The following is a 12,368-nucleotide window of genomic DNA, read 5'->3' as shown; positions in this document are numbered from 1 at the left end:
CAGCATGCTGTTCGCTTCTACGCAATATCGTGCACCAGGATGCCTCTTTTGAGACAGACAGAGAGAAAGAGAGTGAAAGGAAAGTAGGATAACGTAGACAGAAACGTCAACCAGAAGACCATCCGGTTTTCTACTCTACAGGCGTGAGGAAAAGTGGTAATATAAAAGCGAAAGCGTTGAGAGAGCCACTGTGCTGCAGAGGATGAATAAACAACCGTCAATCAGGCCGAATGCACTAGTGATTGAATAGCGCCTAGCCCTAGCGACGAATGCGACCAGGGCCCCAGTATTTTAGGCTGCCAAAGTGATTATCGAGTCAAACTGGTTCAAAATTTTCTGCCGAGCGAGACGTTGGACGTCGTACAGGTTCACTGCAGGTATGCTGTACAGGCACACAGGTATACATACCTACAGGAGTCGCACGTGGTATTATCGGCCATCACAAAACGGGATGAGTAATTTTACAAACACTTATTCACTAGTGTCTAGGGAATACGGGGCAACATCTGCGGGGCCATACGAGATATGGTTCCCATCATATGAGGCTCTAAGCAACGTGCACGAGGGCGCAACGCAGCGATCTCCCACTGCCACTTCGCCCTACGCGACATTGTCTCGTGCTCAGAGTTGCATGTCCGCGCGCCCCTACAGCGTCGTGTTATCGACCACTTCCGCCAGAGTGGGCAAGGGTTCGCCGGTGGAAACGTGCGCACCACTGTCCTGCGCAGGTGCCGTCATTCTGCTTTTTTTCGAAGATGGCCGACCGTTGATCCAGAGCCCGACGTTGAAGAGCAGCGCGAGGGCAAGCATTCCTGCCATCAGTTGAAAGAGTCCGTCGTACGAGCCGATCGTGTCGCGGAAGGCACCTGAAAAATGTGAGTTTGCGATATTAACAAAAAAATAATTCGGCAGAACCCATCTCACTATGACTGTCGACGTTAATGCGATTAGCATTCAATTAATGTAGTGACGCACCGTATTGCCACCACCGAGAGGCGTCATGTGTGAGCCACGTACTGCAGCCGAGTTGCGAGTTTCTATTTACGCCCAAGCCCAGTGCTCGACCGCTGTGTACCATGTTTCTAGGTGCTTTTTTCCCCCGAAGCGCCACTGCGAGCGCCCTAGATCCTTCTAGCTGCTTGGTGGCACTAGGAAGATGTTATGCCTGGGCGCACAATCTGACAAGCCAGCTGTCGCTAAGAGAAAGTAGGCTTTTCAAAACACGGTGCCTAGGCTATTTCAAAAGCAAAGTTGCGTTTGGAAGCTGAGGTAACACTGGACGAAATTTTTCAGCCTGAATAAAGGGATGTGATAAAAAGTTCGTCATGGTGGGCGATGCGCTTCGATCTACAAAATCCGGGATAATCGTGGGGGCATGTTGGGTTTCTTGCACAACGAGCCACATCTTCGATCCAATCAAGCGTCCTTACGTTCTTTGCATCACTATCTCTCTTCCAGCCAAAACAATAGCAATGGAAAGCGCCACACACGACGCATATTAAACAAACTATCGCGCGACGTCCAGGAACAAAAAACAAACAAAACAAAGAAATCACGCAGAAACACCTCCACGAGTTAGGCCAAGTATGCGTAAGCCGCGTGAGTATTGTGCCACTTGCTCATCTCCACGCAGCCCGGTGCCATTACCAATGCTATGTAACTTGATTAGGCCACGAACTTGTGCCCACGGCAGCGCAAGGATCATTGATGGCGCAAGCAAATCACTGCAGCTGGAGGCGCCAGGCGCGCTGATGACGTTCCGATCATTATAAGTCGTTATCGCTCTCTAGCGCCTTATCCATCCGTGTCGAACCGTTACGGACCGTCAACGTACTCAAGCGCAGGCTTCGCACGGCACCGCCGCGCGGACCGTGCCTTGAAAGCTATCTGCGATGGCCGCAAAGAATACCGACTGCTCACAGCTTCGCGCGCCGTGTTCTCGCCGCTTACCTGTAGTGTTGAAGAGACGTGTGCGCCTGTAACTCGAAAGCGATCTGTGGAAGTGGCAGAGTGAGGCGTTTGCTGAGAGCACCGTCGGCGCTGTGTTCTCGCTGCTTCGTTGGCGGTGAAGCGAGAGCCAGCGCAAAAGCGAACTCGCTCGCTGCTGCGGGCGCTATCTCGAAAGCGGTCGTCTTATTACGGGATGGACAGAGGGACGGTTTTCTCGTTGGGTTAGCATACAAATGCATTTAAATTTTAAGATTACCCACCCCGCCTAAACTCTGCCCAAGCGGGCTGGGCCGAACAGACTGCGCGCCCAGGCACAACCAGGGACGCAAAACCAGTACCTAGAAGTATCTAAGGCGTGTGCCGTAGCGCTTCGGCGAAAAAGTACCTAGAAACGGGGTGCGTGCGGGCGGCGCATGGTGGCGCAGCGGTCGAGCATTGGGCTCGGACGTAAATGGAAACACGCAGCCGGGTTCCTCTGTCGGGTTTTCCTCTAGATACGGCGCGCCATCTGGTGGCGCGCCCGCCAAGACCCTCTCCTGTTGCGCGGCATTCGAGATTGCTAAAAGGGGCTTTAGAGATTGCATCGGTGGCGCGCCATTGCGTCCTACCGCTGAGCATTAAGGGGAAGCTTTAGCTCGGAGACCTAATAGAGAGTTTTAGAATAGGGGCCCCAAACGCTCTGGGGCCCCAAAGAAATAGCGTCGAAGCCACTGCGCATGCGCGAGACGCTAACTGCGTTTGGGTTTTGCGTTGGGAACGCTATTTCACCGATTTAGCGGGAGCCCAAATAGCGGCCCCAAAAGCTTTGCGTCAGCAAACATGGCGGCACCCAACGAAGCGACGGCTCTAACCTATAGCAGTAAACTGGGTTCGGTTCGGGGTAACGCGTGAAGTTCGCAAGCTAGGAGAAGTGAGTGCGGTTATCGCTTTCTCTCAACTAGCATGTGTCATGAAGATTGATTCATTAGGCGCTGCGGATTCTGAATTCGATTGTGGATTTTATGGCTCGTAGGCCTAACACGGCTAAGCTTGGCTAGTGAAGGCACGTAAAGTTGGTCTGCTCAAAACTAAGTGCAACCAATTGTTTGCTGCTTACAGGACAACCTCTGAACTGTAATTAAACGCGAATACACGCAAGTCAAAGTTACTATGACTATCATAAATGGTATATTTTGTTTAATTATTTCTAATAACTTTTCTTTGACGCCGTAGTGGCGCAGTCAGCGCAAGACGCTATCCGCAAACGTAATACTCTATTCTAAAACTCTTCACTCCTGCGTGCCCCAACGCTAACACCCGCAAAGCTCTATGGGGCCCCGAACTATTGGGGCCCCTATTCTAAAACTCTCAAACATCTCAAAACTCTGGAAAGGAGAAATTGTTTTTCACGGCAACCACTGCAGCAATTTTGGATGAGGTTTGTTCCACTTAAAAAGGCAACATCCAGTGACAGTTCGGAGGAAATTTTCGGTTTAGGCCGCCAATGTTTTAATAAATATTGTTGAAAACCTCAAAATTTCATAGAACGATATTATTAAGTTTATAGCCCTGTAACTCAGCAATAAAACGCGATATCACAATTCCGTCAACTGAATCTCCGTATGGATTCGTATCAATGTTGTCCACCTTAGATGTACTATTTTACATCTAAGACAAAATTGATGTATTACTGTAGGTTGTCATATATACCACTAATATGTGATATATACCACTAATATGTGAGTAGAAATTTTGCAAAACCCGTGTAAACAAACTACCACTTTTACGTAAGATATAAATTGATACATCAAATTTGTCGGCTTTGGGTGTTCTAACAGATGCAGTTGATAGAACTGCGATATATGTTCTCGGTGCAAAGCTACGAACTAGTAAACTTCTTGCTTTTATTTTTTTCTTTCAAACTTGCCAAGCTTTGAAAATAGTTGTTAAGGAATTCAGTCCTTAAAGGGCCCCTCACAAGGTGCCATAGCAAATTTTGGTTATACGCTGGAAGTCGTCACGTGTCCTCTAGGGGGCGTTCTGCCGCAAAAAAATAAATAAAATGAAATCGGCTCATTAATAGCCGAGATAGAAATATTTCAGTGCCGCGAACCCATGATTTCAGCAGGCGGGCTCCACTGCCAAGCAAGATGCTCTCTCCACTCGCCCCGTCTAGCCTAAGCTAAAGCCCCTCCATCCACGCGCGACCGCCGCTTTCTACCTGGTCGGCGGAAACGTGTATGGAGGCGACTACGCAAGCGAAATTCCTTCACTGCGTTCTTCCGTACCGGACCTCGAGGATCGCGTGACGCATACGTCACAGGCCCCACCTTCTTTTTTTTTTTTTGCTCCTCGCTTTTTTCTTCGGTTCCACGCACTTCCGCCAACGGCGTCGCGCGCGAGATGTTGCAACAGCCTCTAGAGAACTTAGGGCCTTTTGGCTGTACTTCTCCCCTTTAGCTACGCCACGCGAAAGAAAGCCCACATAGAAGTTCCGTGCAGCGTGCTACGAAGCTACGAGCGGCGCACCTGTGTTGAAAATGAGACGCGGAAGACCGAGTGGGCGACGACGGCGATAACAATTCGATTAGTTCCGGGAACTCTGCCGCTCCTTGGATAGCTTCGGGGTTCAAAAAGTCCTGGCATGCCGCGACATGCTTCCGAGTGCACTTTCTTTCTGGACCTGAACCGTGCATGTAGTCTCTGGGCTTGTGCTGCGATTGCGGTTGTGTGTCCGGCAAGCCTCCATTGCCGCGGAATGTGGATTACGTTCATGCCAGGGTATGCCTAATAAGTGCTGCGTGCCCAATTGCTGGAGCAATTACAAATCGTGACCAAAAGATCATGCGTTCATGTTTCCGCAATATCAATGACAGGATATTGGGTGCCAATGCTAAGGCAAAGAAGAGAAAAGCTGGAATTCTGCGGAATAAGGCAGCTGTTTCTTTGTAAATAATTGTGCGAATGTTTCGTATCTTCATTGCTAAACTCATTTGAGGTGTCACACCACTCGTGTCACAGTAAGATCAGTATTGCAAGCGCAGCAAACGCCATCTTTGGTCTTTGTCGGTTAGCCATCAGATCGTATGTATCTTTAGGCCTAGCCATTACGCCGTGTAAGAGTTCGACTTACCTACTACAGGTGGCCGAACAAAGCTTCCCGCGGCAGAGACGAGTACCAGCACTCCGTAGGCCATCGGCAGGTTGTCTGTCCCCAGCTCTGTAGAGATGCGTTCGGATGTGCCAACAAGGATGTAGCCTCCGGGTAGTCCCAGAATCGCAGACACGGCCAAAAAGACAAGCTTTCCCGCGACCAACGGTATAAGTGCCGAAATGACGGAAAGCGAGAGATAGCACGCAGTAATCAACGACGCTGTCGACGCGAGTCCGTAGTCGCTCAGGAACGGTACGAAAAACCGGCCGACGGTATCCATAGCTGACAGGAGTGTCAGGGCGACGACTGACTCGCTGACCGGGACGCCAATGTCCTCGCCGAGATCGAACATGACTGAGAGGTACGAGTCCACGAAGAAGAGGTACGTCAAGAAGCTCAAGGTGTGGAAATACATCCGCGGCGCGCACAGCACTTCCTTGAGGCTCCTCAGGGCGGAGGACCGTGCTTCGACTGCGGTCACCTCGACAGTAGTCTCCTGTAGGTTTCCAAGTCCAGACGGACAGGTCACGCTTATCACCGTTCCTCTTCGCGAGAACGCATCCCCCTGGTTCAACGACAGCCGTTTGGCGGCAAACATGGATCCAGCGACACTCATCATGGTTCCCCTTCGCTCCATCGCTGCGTACTTTGGCGAAACCGTCGGAGCGATGGAAGACACCTCGCTTGGCGACGCTTCGCCCACGCTGCTGGCAAACATACTACTTCGTCGGGATGCGATGGAAGGACGGTGCTCGGGCGACGGTGAACATAGTTTGCCCGAGAAGTCCCGGTCGGCGTTCACGTTTGACGCTGTTCCTCTCCTAACCAGGTCGGCGACCATAAGTCGGCGCACATTGATAGTCGTGCTCTGCAGCACTTCAGTGGGTTTCGCGACGCTGATCACTGTCGATCGCCGCCTTCCGCGCGCCGGGATCGGATCTATTTCCACGCTGATTCTGCCAGGAACCTTGATGTCTTTGTTGTTACAGACCACGGAGACGCGCTGAGTGCCGCCATTAGCCACCTGCGAATTCACAAATGGACCTTCATGAGTGAGCGCAATAAAAGTGCAAAAATGAAAACAGAGTAGAAGAGAAATGGAGAAAAAGAAGCTGCTATATTGAAAAGCATATTAGCTTTTTACCCCGTTGTATTATCTCTAAATAAATGAAAGCGGAAAGCAATCCTTCCTGACGGTGTTGCAAAGTTTTGCGCCTGTGACAGATTGCGTGAATCCTAAATACTTTCCTAACTCTTTTTTTCATCGGATACATTATCTGACTGCTTCTAAGTAAAACACTACCAACAGTACTACTTGCATTGAAGCTGAAACCACTGCATACATTTCGGACCAATTCGTATATATCCTACTAAGTGCAAATAGCATCACCACGCCAATCATAGGTACCAAATGAAAGGTTCATGGACATTTGTAAATTTTACACTTGTTGAACAACGTAGTTGCATTCAGCGCACCGAACGCTGAACGAATTTCCTCCAAAAGAAAGATCCAGCTTGGATCTATTATTATTTTGTCCACATAGCAGCTGGACTGTAATATCACGCTCAACGTCTGCGCCCCCCCCCCCCCCCCGCAGCGCACTCTCCTCAACATTTGTCAAGGACAAGGGGCGACTACAGCTCTGTGTAATTTATACAGTGTTCTCTTCCCCTGTCTTCTTCGTCTTTATCAGCGGTCAGTATGATATGCTGAGCTTAAGGTTTCGAGTTCGTTTCCCACTCGGGGCAAACACATTCCGTTGGAGGCGAAATGCAAAAAAAAAAAACGCTCATGTACCGAGTTATCGGCGCACGTTAAATAACCTCATCTGGCCAAAATAATCCGCAGCCTCCCGCAATCAGCGTGCCCACAGCTGAAACGCGGCTTTTGTACGTAAACCCTCATTAACTATTACTACAGATTAAATTACATTCAAGTTTATTCCATAGCTGGCCACAAACCATGCTGTGCTCCTTACTACGAGCCCAGACCAATTTCTGTTAACGAAGGTATACATATGTTGCAAAAGTACGCGTCGACAAACATACGCGACGTACTACGAAATTGGCCACATGAACGCGCCGTGTCTTATGTGCAAATAAGAACATATTGATGGTTTTGGTGAACAATACGTTATTGAAAAGGCTGTCATTTGAAATAATGAAAATGTATATAATTGGCGTCCTAAAGTATGTAGCCATGCACAGTCGTGTTCCAGCCTTTTCACTCAAACGAGCCCGTGCCGACAAATGCTCTGCGATTCGCGCACGTCACAGAAACCTTCTGACTGCGCTTCTGCATAGTGCTGACCACTTCCCGTCCTTCCAGATACTCCGTGAAATGTGCGCGTCTGCGTTGCACCGGACGAGAACAGTAAACTGTGAAGCTGTCTCATTATCGTTTTCTTTATGCCCACCTTCCTTCATCTACCTAACTTGCTTTGCATGCGCAGTTCCCTCGCATCTTTCCAAGCGTAAATTTATGGTCTAGAGGCGCGCCCCCCAGGCCGACCTCAACATTGTTTTTTCATTAAAGGTCCTCTCTCCATTATTTGGCGGCGGCGGCAGCAGCGGCAGCGCTTCCGTTCTCTTGGCATCGATGTTGTAATTGGTTAGCTGCTTTGGGCGTTACATGGCCTGCTCAACTTGATTTCTTCCTCTTAATTAGAGCATCGCCTACTCCCGCTTGCTCTCCAATCCACATCGCTGTCTTCTTGTCTATTAAGCTAAGGCGCATAATTTTTCGTTCCATCGCTCGTTGCATGCATGGTTGTTATTCCTCAAGAATTTTTTGATAATCTGCACGCCTCTGCCTCACATGTTAGTAATGGCAGAACGCTGCGATTGTACAAATTTAGAACGCAGCTCTTAGGCGCCCGTTCCTGCGGCGCGCGTCGGCGTCCTGCCTCGTAACCGAGCAACCGAGCACAGCGAAAGATGAGAGCGAAGGTGCAGCGCAGCGAGGTATGAAAATATCGGAGATAGTGAAAATAGTGCGAGGAGGAAAGCGGAGGAGGAGGGCATGGCGAAAGCATGAGAAGAAAAGCATAGTGCCGCGCACGCGGGGCTTTGCGACGATGATGGCTACTAGATGGCGCGAGAGCAGCGCGGGCCGCCTGTATAGAAACAAAGCGCTGAATGAGCGGAGGTTGCCTGCGGCGGCCACTGTGAATCGCACTCACGCTTCAGCCACGCACTTCCTCTCGCGATCTGCCGATTAGCGAGCCATTCGCGCCACACTTCGCTCGTTTGCAACGTACCGGACGCGATAGGGTGTCCGCGCCCTCCAATATATCGCAAAATGAAAACAAGTATACAACTGCGCTCAAATTTTGCATTAGGGAGTATCGTAATCGTCGGCGAAATTGTTTTTAAGGAAATAGCGGTAAGCTGCTGGTCGGTAGTTGGTAATGCCTGCCGTCTCCGCTCCTACCCAGTTTTATTCTTCTGTGAGTTTCCTCCTCAGATCAGTCGCATCTGTGACGTATTGGTCCAAGATCAAGTACCGCGGGGGCGTGACGTAGGGATCGAGCATCGGGTTTTTATGCTCTACATTCTTTCGGGGCCCTATTGAAGAACGAATACACTTCTTGCCGTGAAGCGAACCACGCGGGGCTCACGCGATTGTCATCCGGCAACTAATTCGCCATACAGCCGTAGCGCACCATGATGAGTGTGATAATGAAGCGAATCGCATACTTTCACTTCAGGCGCAGCGGGAGCAACACCGATGGTACGCACGCGCTTTAAAGCCACCGCGCATGCACCGTTGCTATTGCGCCCCTACTGACGAGACAAGAGGTGATTGTACGGCGCTTTCGGCTTGGGGTTTGCGCATACACCTAACGTACTGAAAAGATGGCACTAGCGACCTGCTCGAGACGCCGAAGAACAGACAGAAAGGCTCTCCTGTCCAATGCGTCTAGCGCAGAAGTAGCTGTGGACGCTGCTCAGCTACACTGGAAGGGAATTGGAACTGAGAACATCGGAAGAATATGTCTTCCTCAGCTGCACATCTCGCTTAAGGCGCGGATACAGACCGGCGTTTTCAGCATGCCAGGCTGCGCCTGGCGAAGTCGGATACGTCACGCCCGCGACGCCAGGATCGCTGAAAATTTGTGTCAGGTGTATTTCGGTGCCTTGAGAGTCATCCGCAGCAACGTGGCGATTAGCTGTTGCCGGGGCGAAAGCGCACAAGTGCGCGGTGAGCGGGTGCTTTTACAGAGAAGTTATTTACCTGACGGACCTGTATGAATCAGCAATATGCGTGGTCTCTCAGGGGGGTATCTGGGCCTAGCGTCCGTAAAGTGAACAAAAAAGATGGCGCCGCTGCGTGGTCTCGAAAGAGGTTATCTGGGCTTACTAATGTCCGTAAAGTGATCAAAAATATGCTGGCACAGGGTAGTCCCAATGGGGGGGGGGGGGGGCTGTATCTAGGCTGGCTAACATCCGTAAAGTGAACAAAAAAAATGGCGGCCTTGCGCGGTCTCGAAAGGGGTTATCTGGGCTGATTAACGTCCGTAAAGTGAAAAAAAGATAACGAGCGATAGTACGGCGTAGAAGAAAGAACGGAAACGTGATTTCACCGCGCCGCCCCAGCGCAGGTGGGGGGTGGGGGTGCTGCACCCGCGCTGGCCGCTGTTGTTGTCGACTGCGTCTGCTGTCGTCTGCCCTCAATACAACGGCGCAGCAGTTGTAGCGGGAAAACACGGGGATGTGCGCCGCGGTGTGTAAGAACCAGATTGTGTATTGCAGAGGTAGACAATTGCAACAGTTGCAACTCCAGCAAAAGTGGGAAAAGCGAAAAGACCACGCAATGTGTGCACGACCGAGCAAGCCAATACGAGGACAGGCGTCGACAGCAGAGATACGACTATAACCAACGACAACGTGCTCGTGCCAAAGCGGAGAGAGCGGCCACTGACTTTGCCTCCGAAAAATATCAGCTAGAGCAGATGTGAGAGTCTAATCATTGGCGTCGAGCGCAAGCTACCGATGAAGATCGCGCACTAGAGGCCGCTCGTAAGCATCTAGCTAAGTCTTTCGAGTCTGCGTCTAAGTGGCAGAAGCGTGAGTGGCCACCTCCTTCGAGTTTCACCGGGGCAAATTGCAAATTCAACTGAATGTTTCTGGACACGGAAGTTGGCTACCGTTGCTCGGTCTGTGATCTACAGCTTCGCTGGCTAGTCCGCCACCACATGAGCGGTTCGGCCCGAAATTATTCTTCGTCCGCTTTAGCCATACCGTCCTCCTCCGCTTTCTTCCTCGCGGTCACCCCCCCCCCCCCTTTCGACGTCTTTCATACCCTGCAGCGCTCCGCTCGTTCGTTTGGTTACGCCGAGGGACGACGCCGGCACGAAACGCAGGAACGGACGCTTAAGAGCTGCGATCTAAAACAACATACAACGATTACGCCACGTGGTGCTCTGCATGGTAGTTCAGAGGATTCTGAACTACCGAGTGCTCGATATAGCTGCAATGAAAATGTACAGGAAAAGAAAAGAATGGCTCTAACCTCGTAGGTGGCTCTGTGCCGTTTCACGCGTGAGAATAAATGCAGAATTTTTGCCCACATAATTGAATATTTCTTAGCTAGGACCTTAACAACATTTGCGGAGCTTAAAAACAAAAAAAAATGTTTTTAGCACATCAACCGCTTCAATAGCTGCTGCCCAATTCTTTGGTTCGGTGAAGGCGCAAACTGAGCGTTGTCTCTTCAAAGTGTAACCGAATTGCAGGCCAACATGCTGCCATGCTGCCAGCCTGCAGAGATACCGCGCCACGTACTCTGGTCTAGCTGCTCTGGCATGAGATACGGCATGTTCTATTTCACGCGACGACCGCGTCCAACCACGCCCGTCGCCGAATGCCGCCGGTCGCACTGGCTGCGCCGTGACGCTACATTGTGGAGCGCCCATATACGCCATACTATATCCGCGCCTTTAGTGATCACGAAAAGCCTCTGAGCATGGTATACGGTCCACATCATAACTCGCTCCTTTTCTTTTTCATCATGGCTCCTGCCCTGGATGCTATGCCGTAGGAGACGGGGTGAAAGCAAGCCCTGAGGCATCTTTTTAATAAAGTCACCAACCGCCAACGTGCGGGTCACTGCAGCGAACGTTTCTGCTTGTCCCCTTTTAGTTCACCTGAGTGAAGGATTTTTGGTCCAGTGCAGCCGAAGCGTCCCGGATGTTCTTCTCCCACGGAGGGTTGCGTAGCAGCATTCCCAGAACCGGCACGTTGGCCAGGCAGCCGCCCAGCAAGAGAAAGGTGCCGCGCAGTCCGTACTCGCTCAGCAACCACTCGAGCAGCTTTGGAACCACCAGTGACGTCACTGGGGGGCCGGCCAGGTTCAGGCCCAGAGCGATGCCGCGGCGCTTGTCGAAGTATTGGGTCACGGCCACGATGGAGCAGCTGGTGATTATGCCGTGACCGGCTCCTTGAAGCAGCGAGGAAATGAACGGGGATATTGTGGATCTGATCGGTCGTTCAACGGGAAGCAAGAGTCTTGTGTCCTAAAACACTCGGTGTTGCATTGCCGAATTCGTTATACACAGCAAGGAAAGGGCGAGGATATTCATTGCACACACTATATGTTATTTATTCATTTCTTTAATAGGTGCCCTAAAGACCCTAGAGGGCATTACATGGGGGGTGGGAGGGGAGGGAGAAATACCAAATCTTTTTGTCAAACATAAGAATACTTGAGCAAATGAAAAAACAAAGAAATAGATTTGAATTGGGTAAAATGTAAACATCGTGGCAGAAAGGAACTTTAACGACACATTCAGAATGTTATTTCTAGGTAAATCAGGCGTAACGACAGAAATGTTGCACAATTCTAAATCTGCATAAATACCAATAATAGAAAAAAAAATGATTTCCGGGATATGAATCCCGGAAATGGTAACGCAGTATTATAATGTGAAGGTTGCGTGACACATATATATATATATATATATATATATATATATATAAAGTAGTAAAAACAGCAGGAAGAAATGAAAACGAAACGTTATACAATTCAAAGAAACGGATAAACATGCAAACAGCCGTTACTCATGGAGAAGATGCTCCAGAAGTTGCCTTTGAAAAATAACTGCTTTAGTGCAAGCGACAATATTTTCTGTTAACGCATCCAACTAGTTTAGGGATTGCACTAAAGGAGGACATTGATATGTTAGTATTAGAGCAAATATAGGTTGCACTTTATGTCCATGATCTCGTCTGGACGAAATGTGATGTGCTGGCTTAATGCGATTGGTTGCAAATGTTGTCTCGT

The 12,368-nt window shown here is 50.0% G+C and overlaps 1 protein-coding gene across 5 annotated transcripts in view; it reads right to left on the bottom strand.

Moving 5' to 3' along the window:
- Nucleotides 1-233: 233 nt before the first annotated feature.
- The window catches only part of LOC142576490 (uncharacterized), a 107,541-nt gene continuing 95,406 nt past the window's right edge, over nt 234-12,368 (bottom strand). For all 5 annotated transcript variants that reach the window (XM_075686635.1, XM_075686637.1, XM_075686639.1 and 2 more), the window contains 3 exons: nt 11,233-11,525; nt 5,063-6,107; nt 234-866 (listed from right to left, as the gene is read on the bottom strand). In XM_075686635.1, coding sequence (XP_075542750.1) covers nt 646-866; nt 5,063-6,107; nt 11,233-11,525 — 1,559 coding nt within the window. In that variant the 3' untranslated portion in view covers nt 234-645. The remainder of the gene's footprint in view (nt 867-5,062; nt 6,108-11,232; nt 11,526-12,368) is intronic.

The sequence above is a fragment of the Dermacentor variabilis genome, chromosome 3 (genome assembly GCF_050947875.1).
Source record: "Dermacentor variabilis isolate Ectoservices chromosome 3, ASM5094787v1, whole genome shotgun sequence".
Lineage (NCBI taxonomy): Eukaryota > Metazoa > Arthropoda > Arachnida > Ixodida > Ixodidae > Dermacentor > Dermacentor variabilis.
Note: the sequence above shows the minus strand (reverse complement) of the source record. Positions and strands in the feature narration are given on the sequence as shown.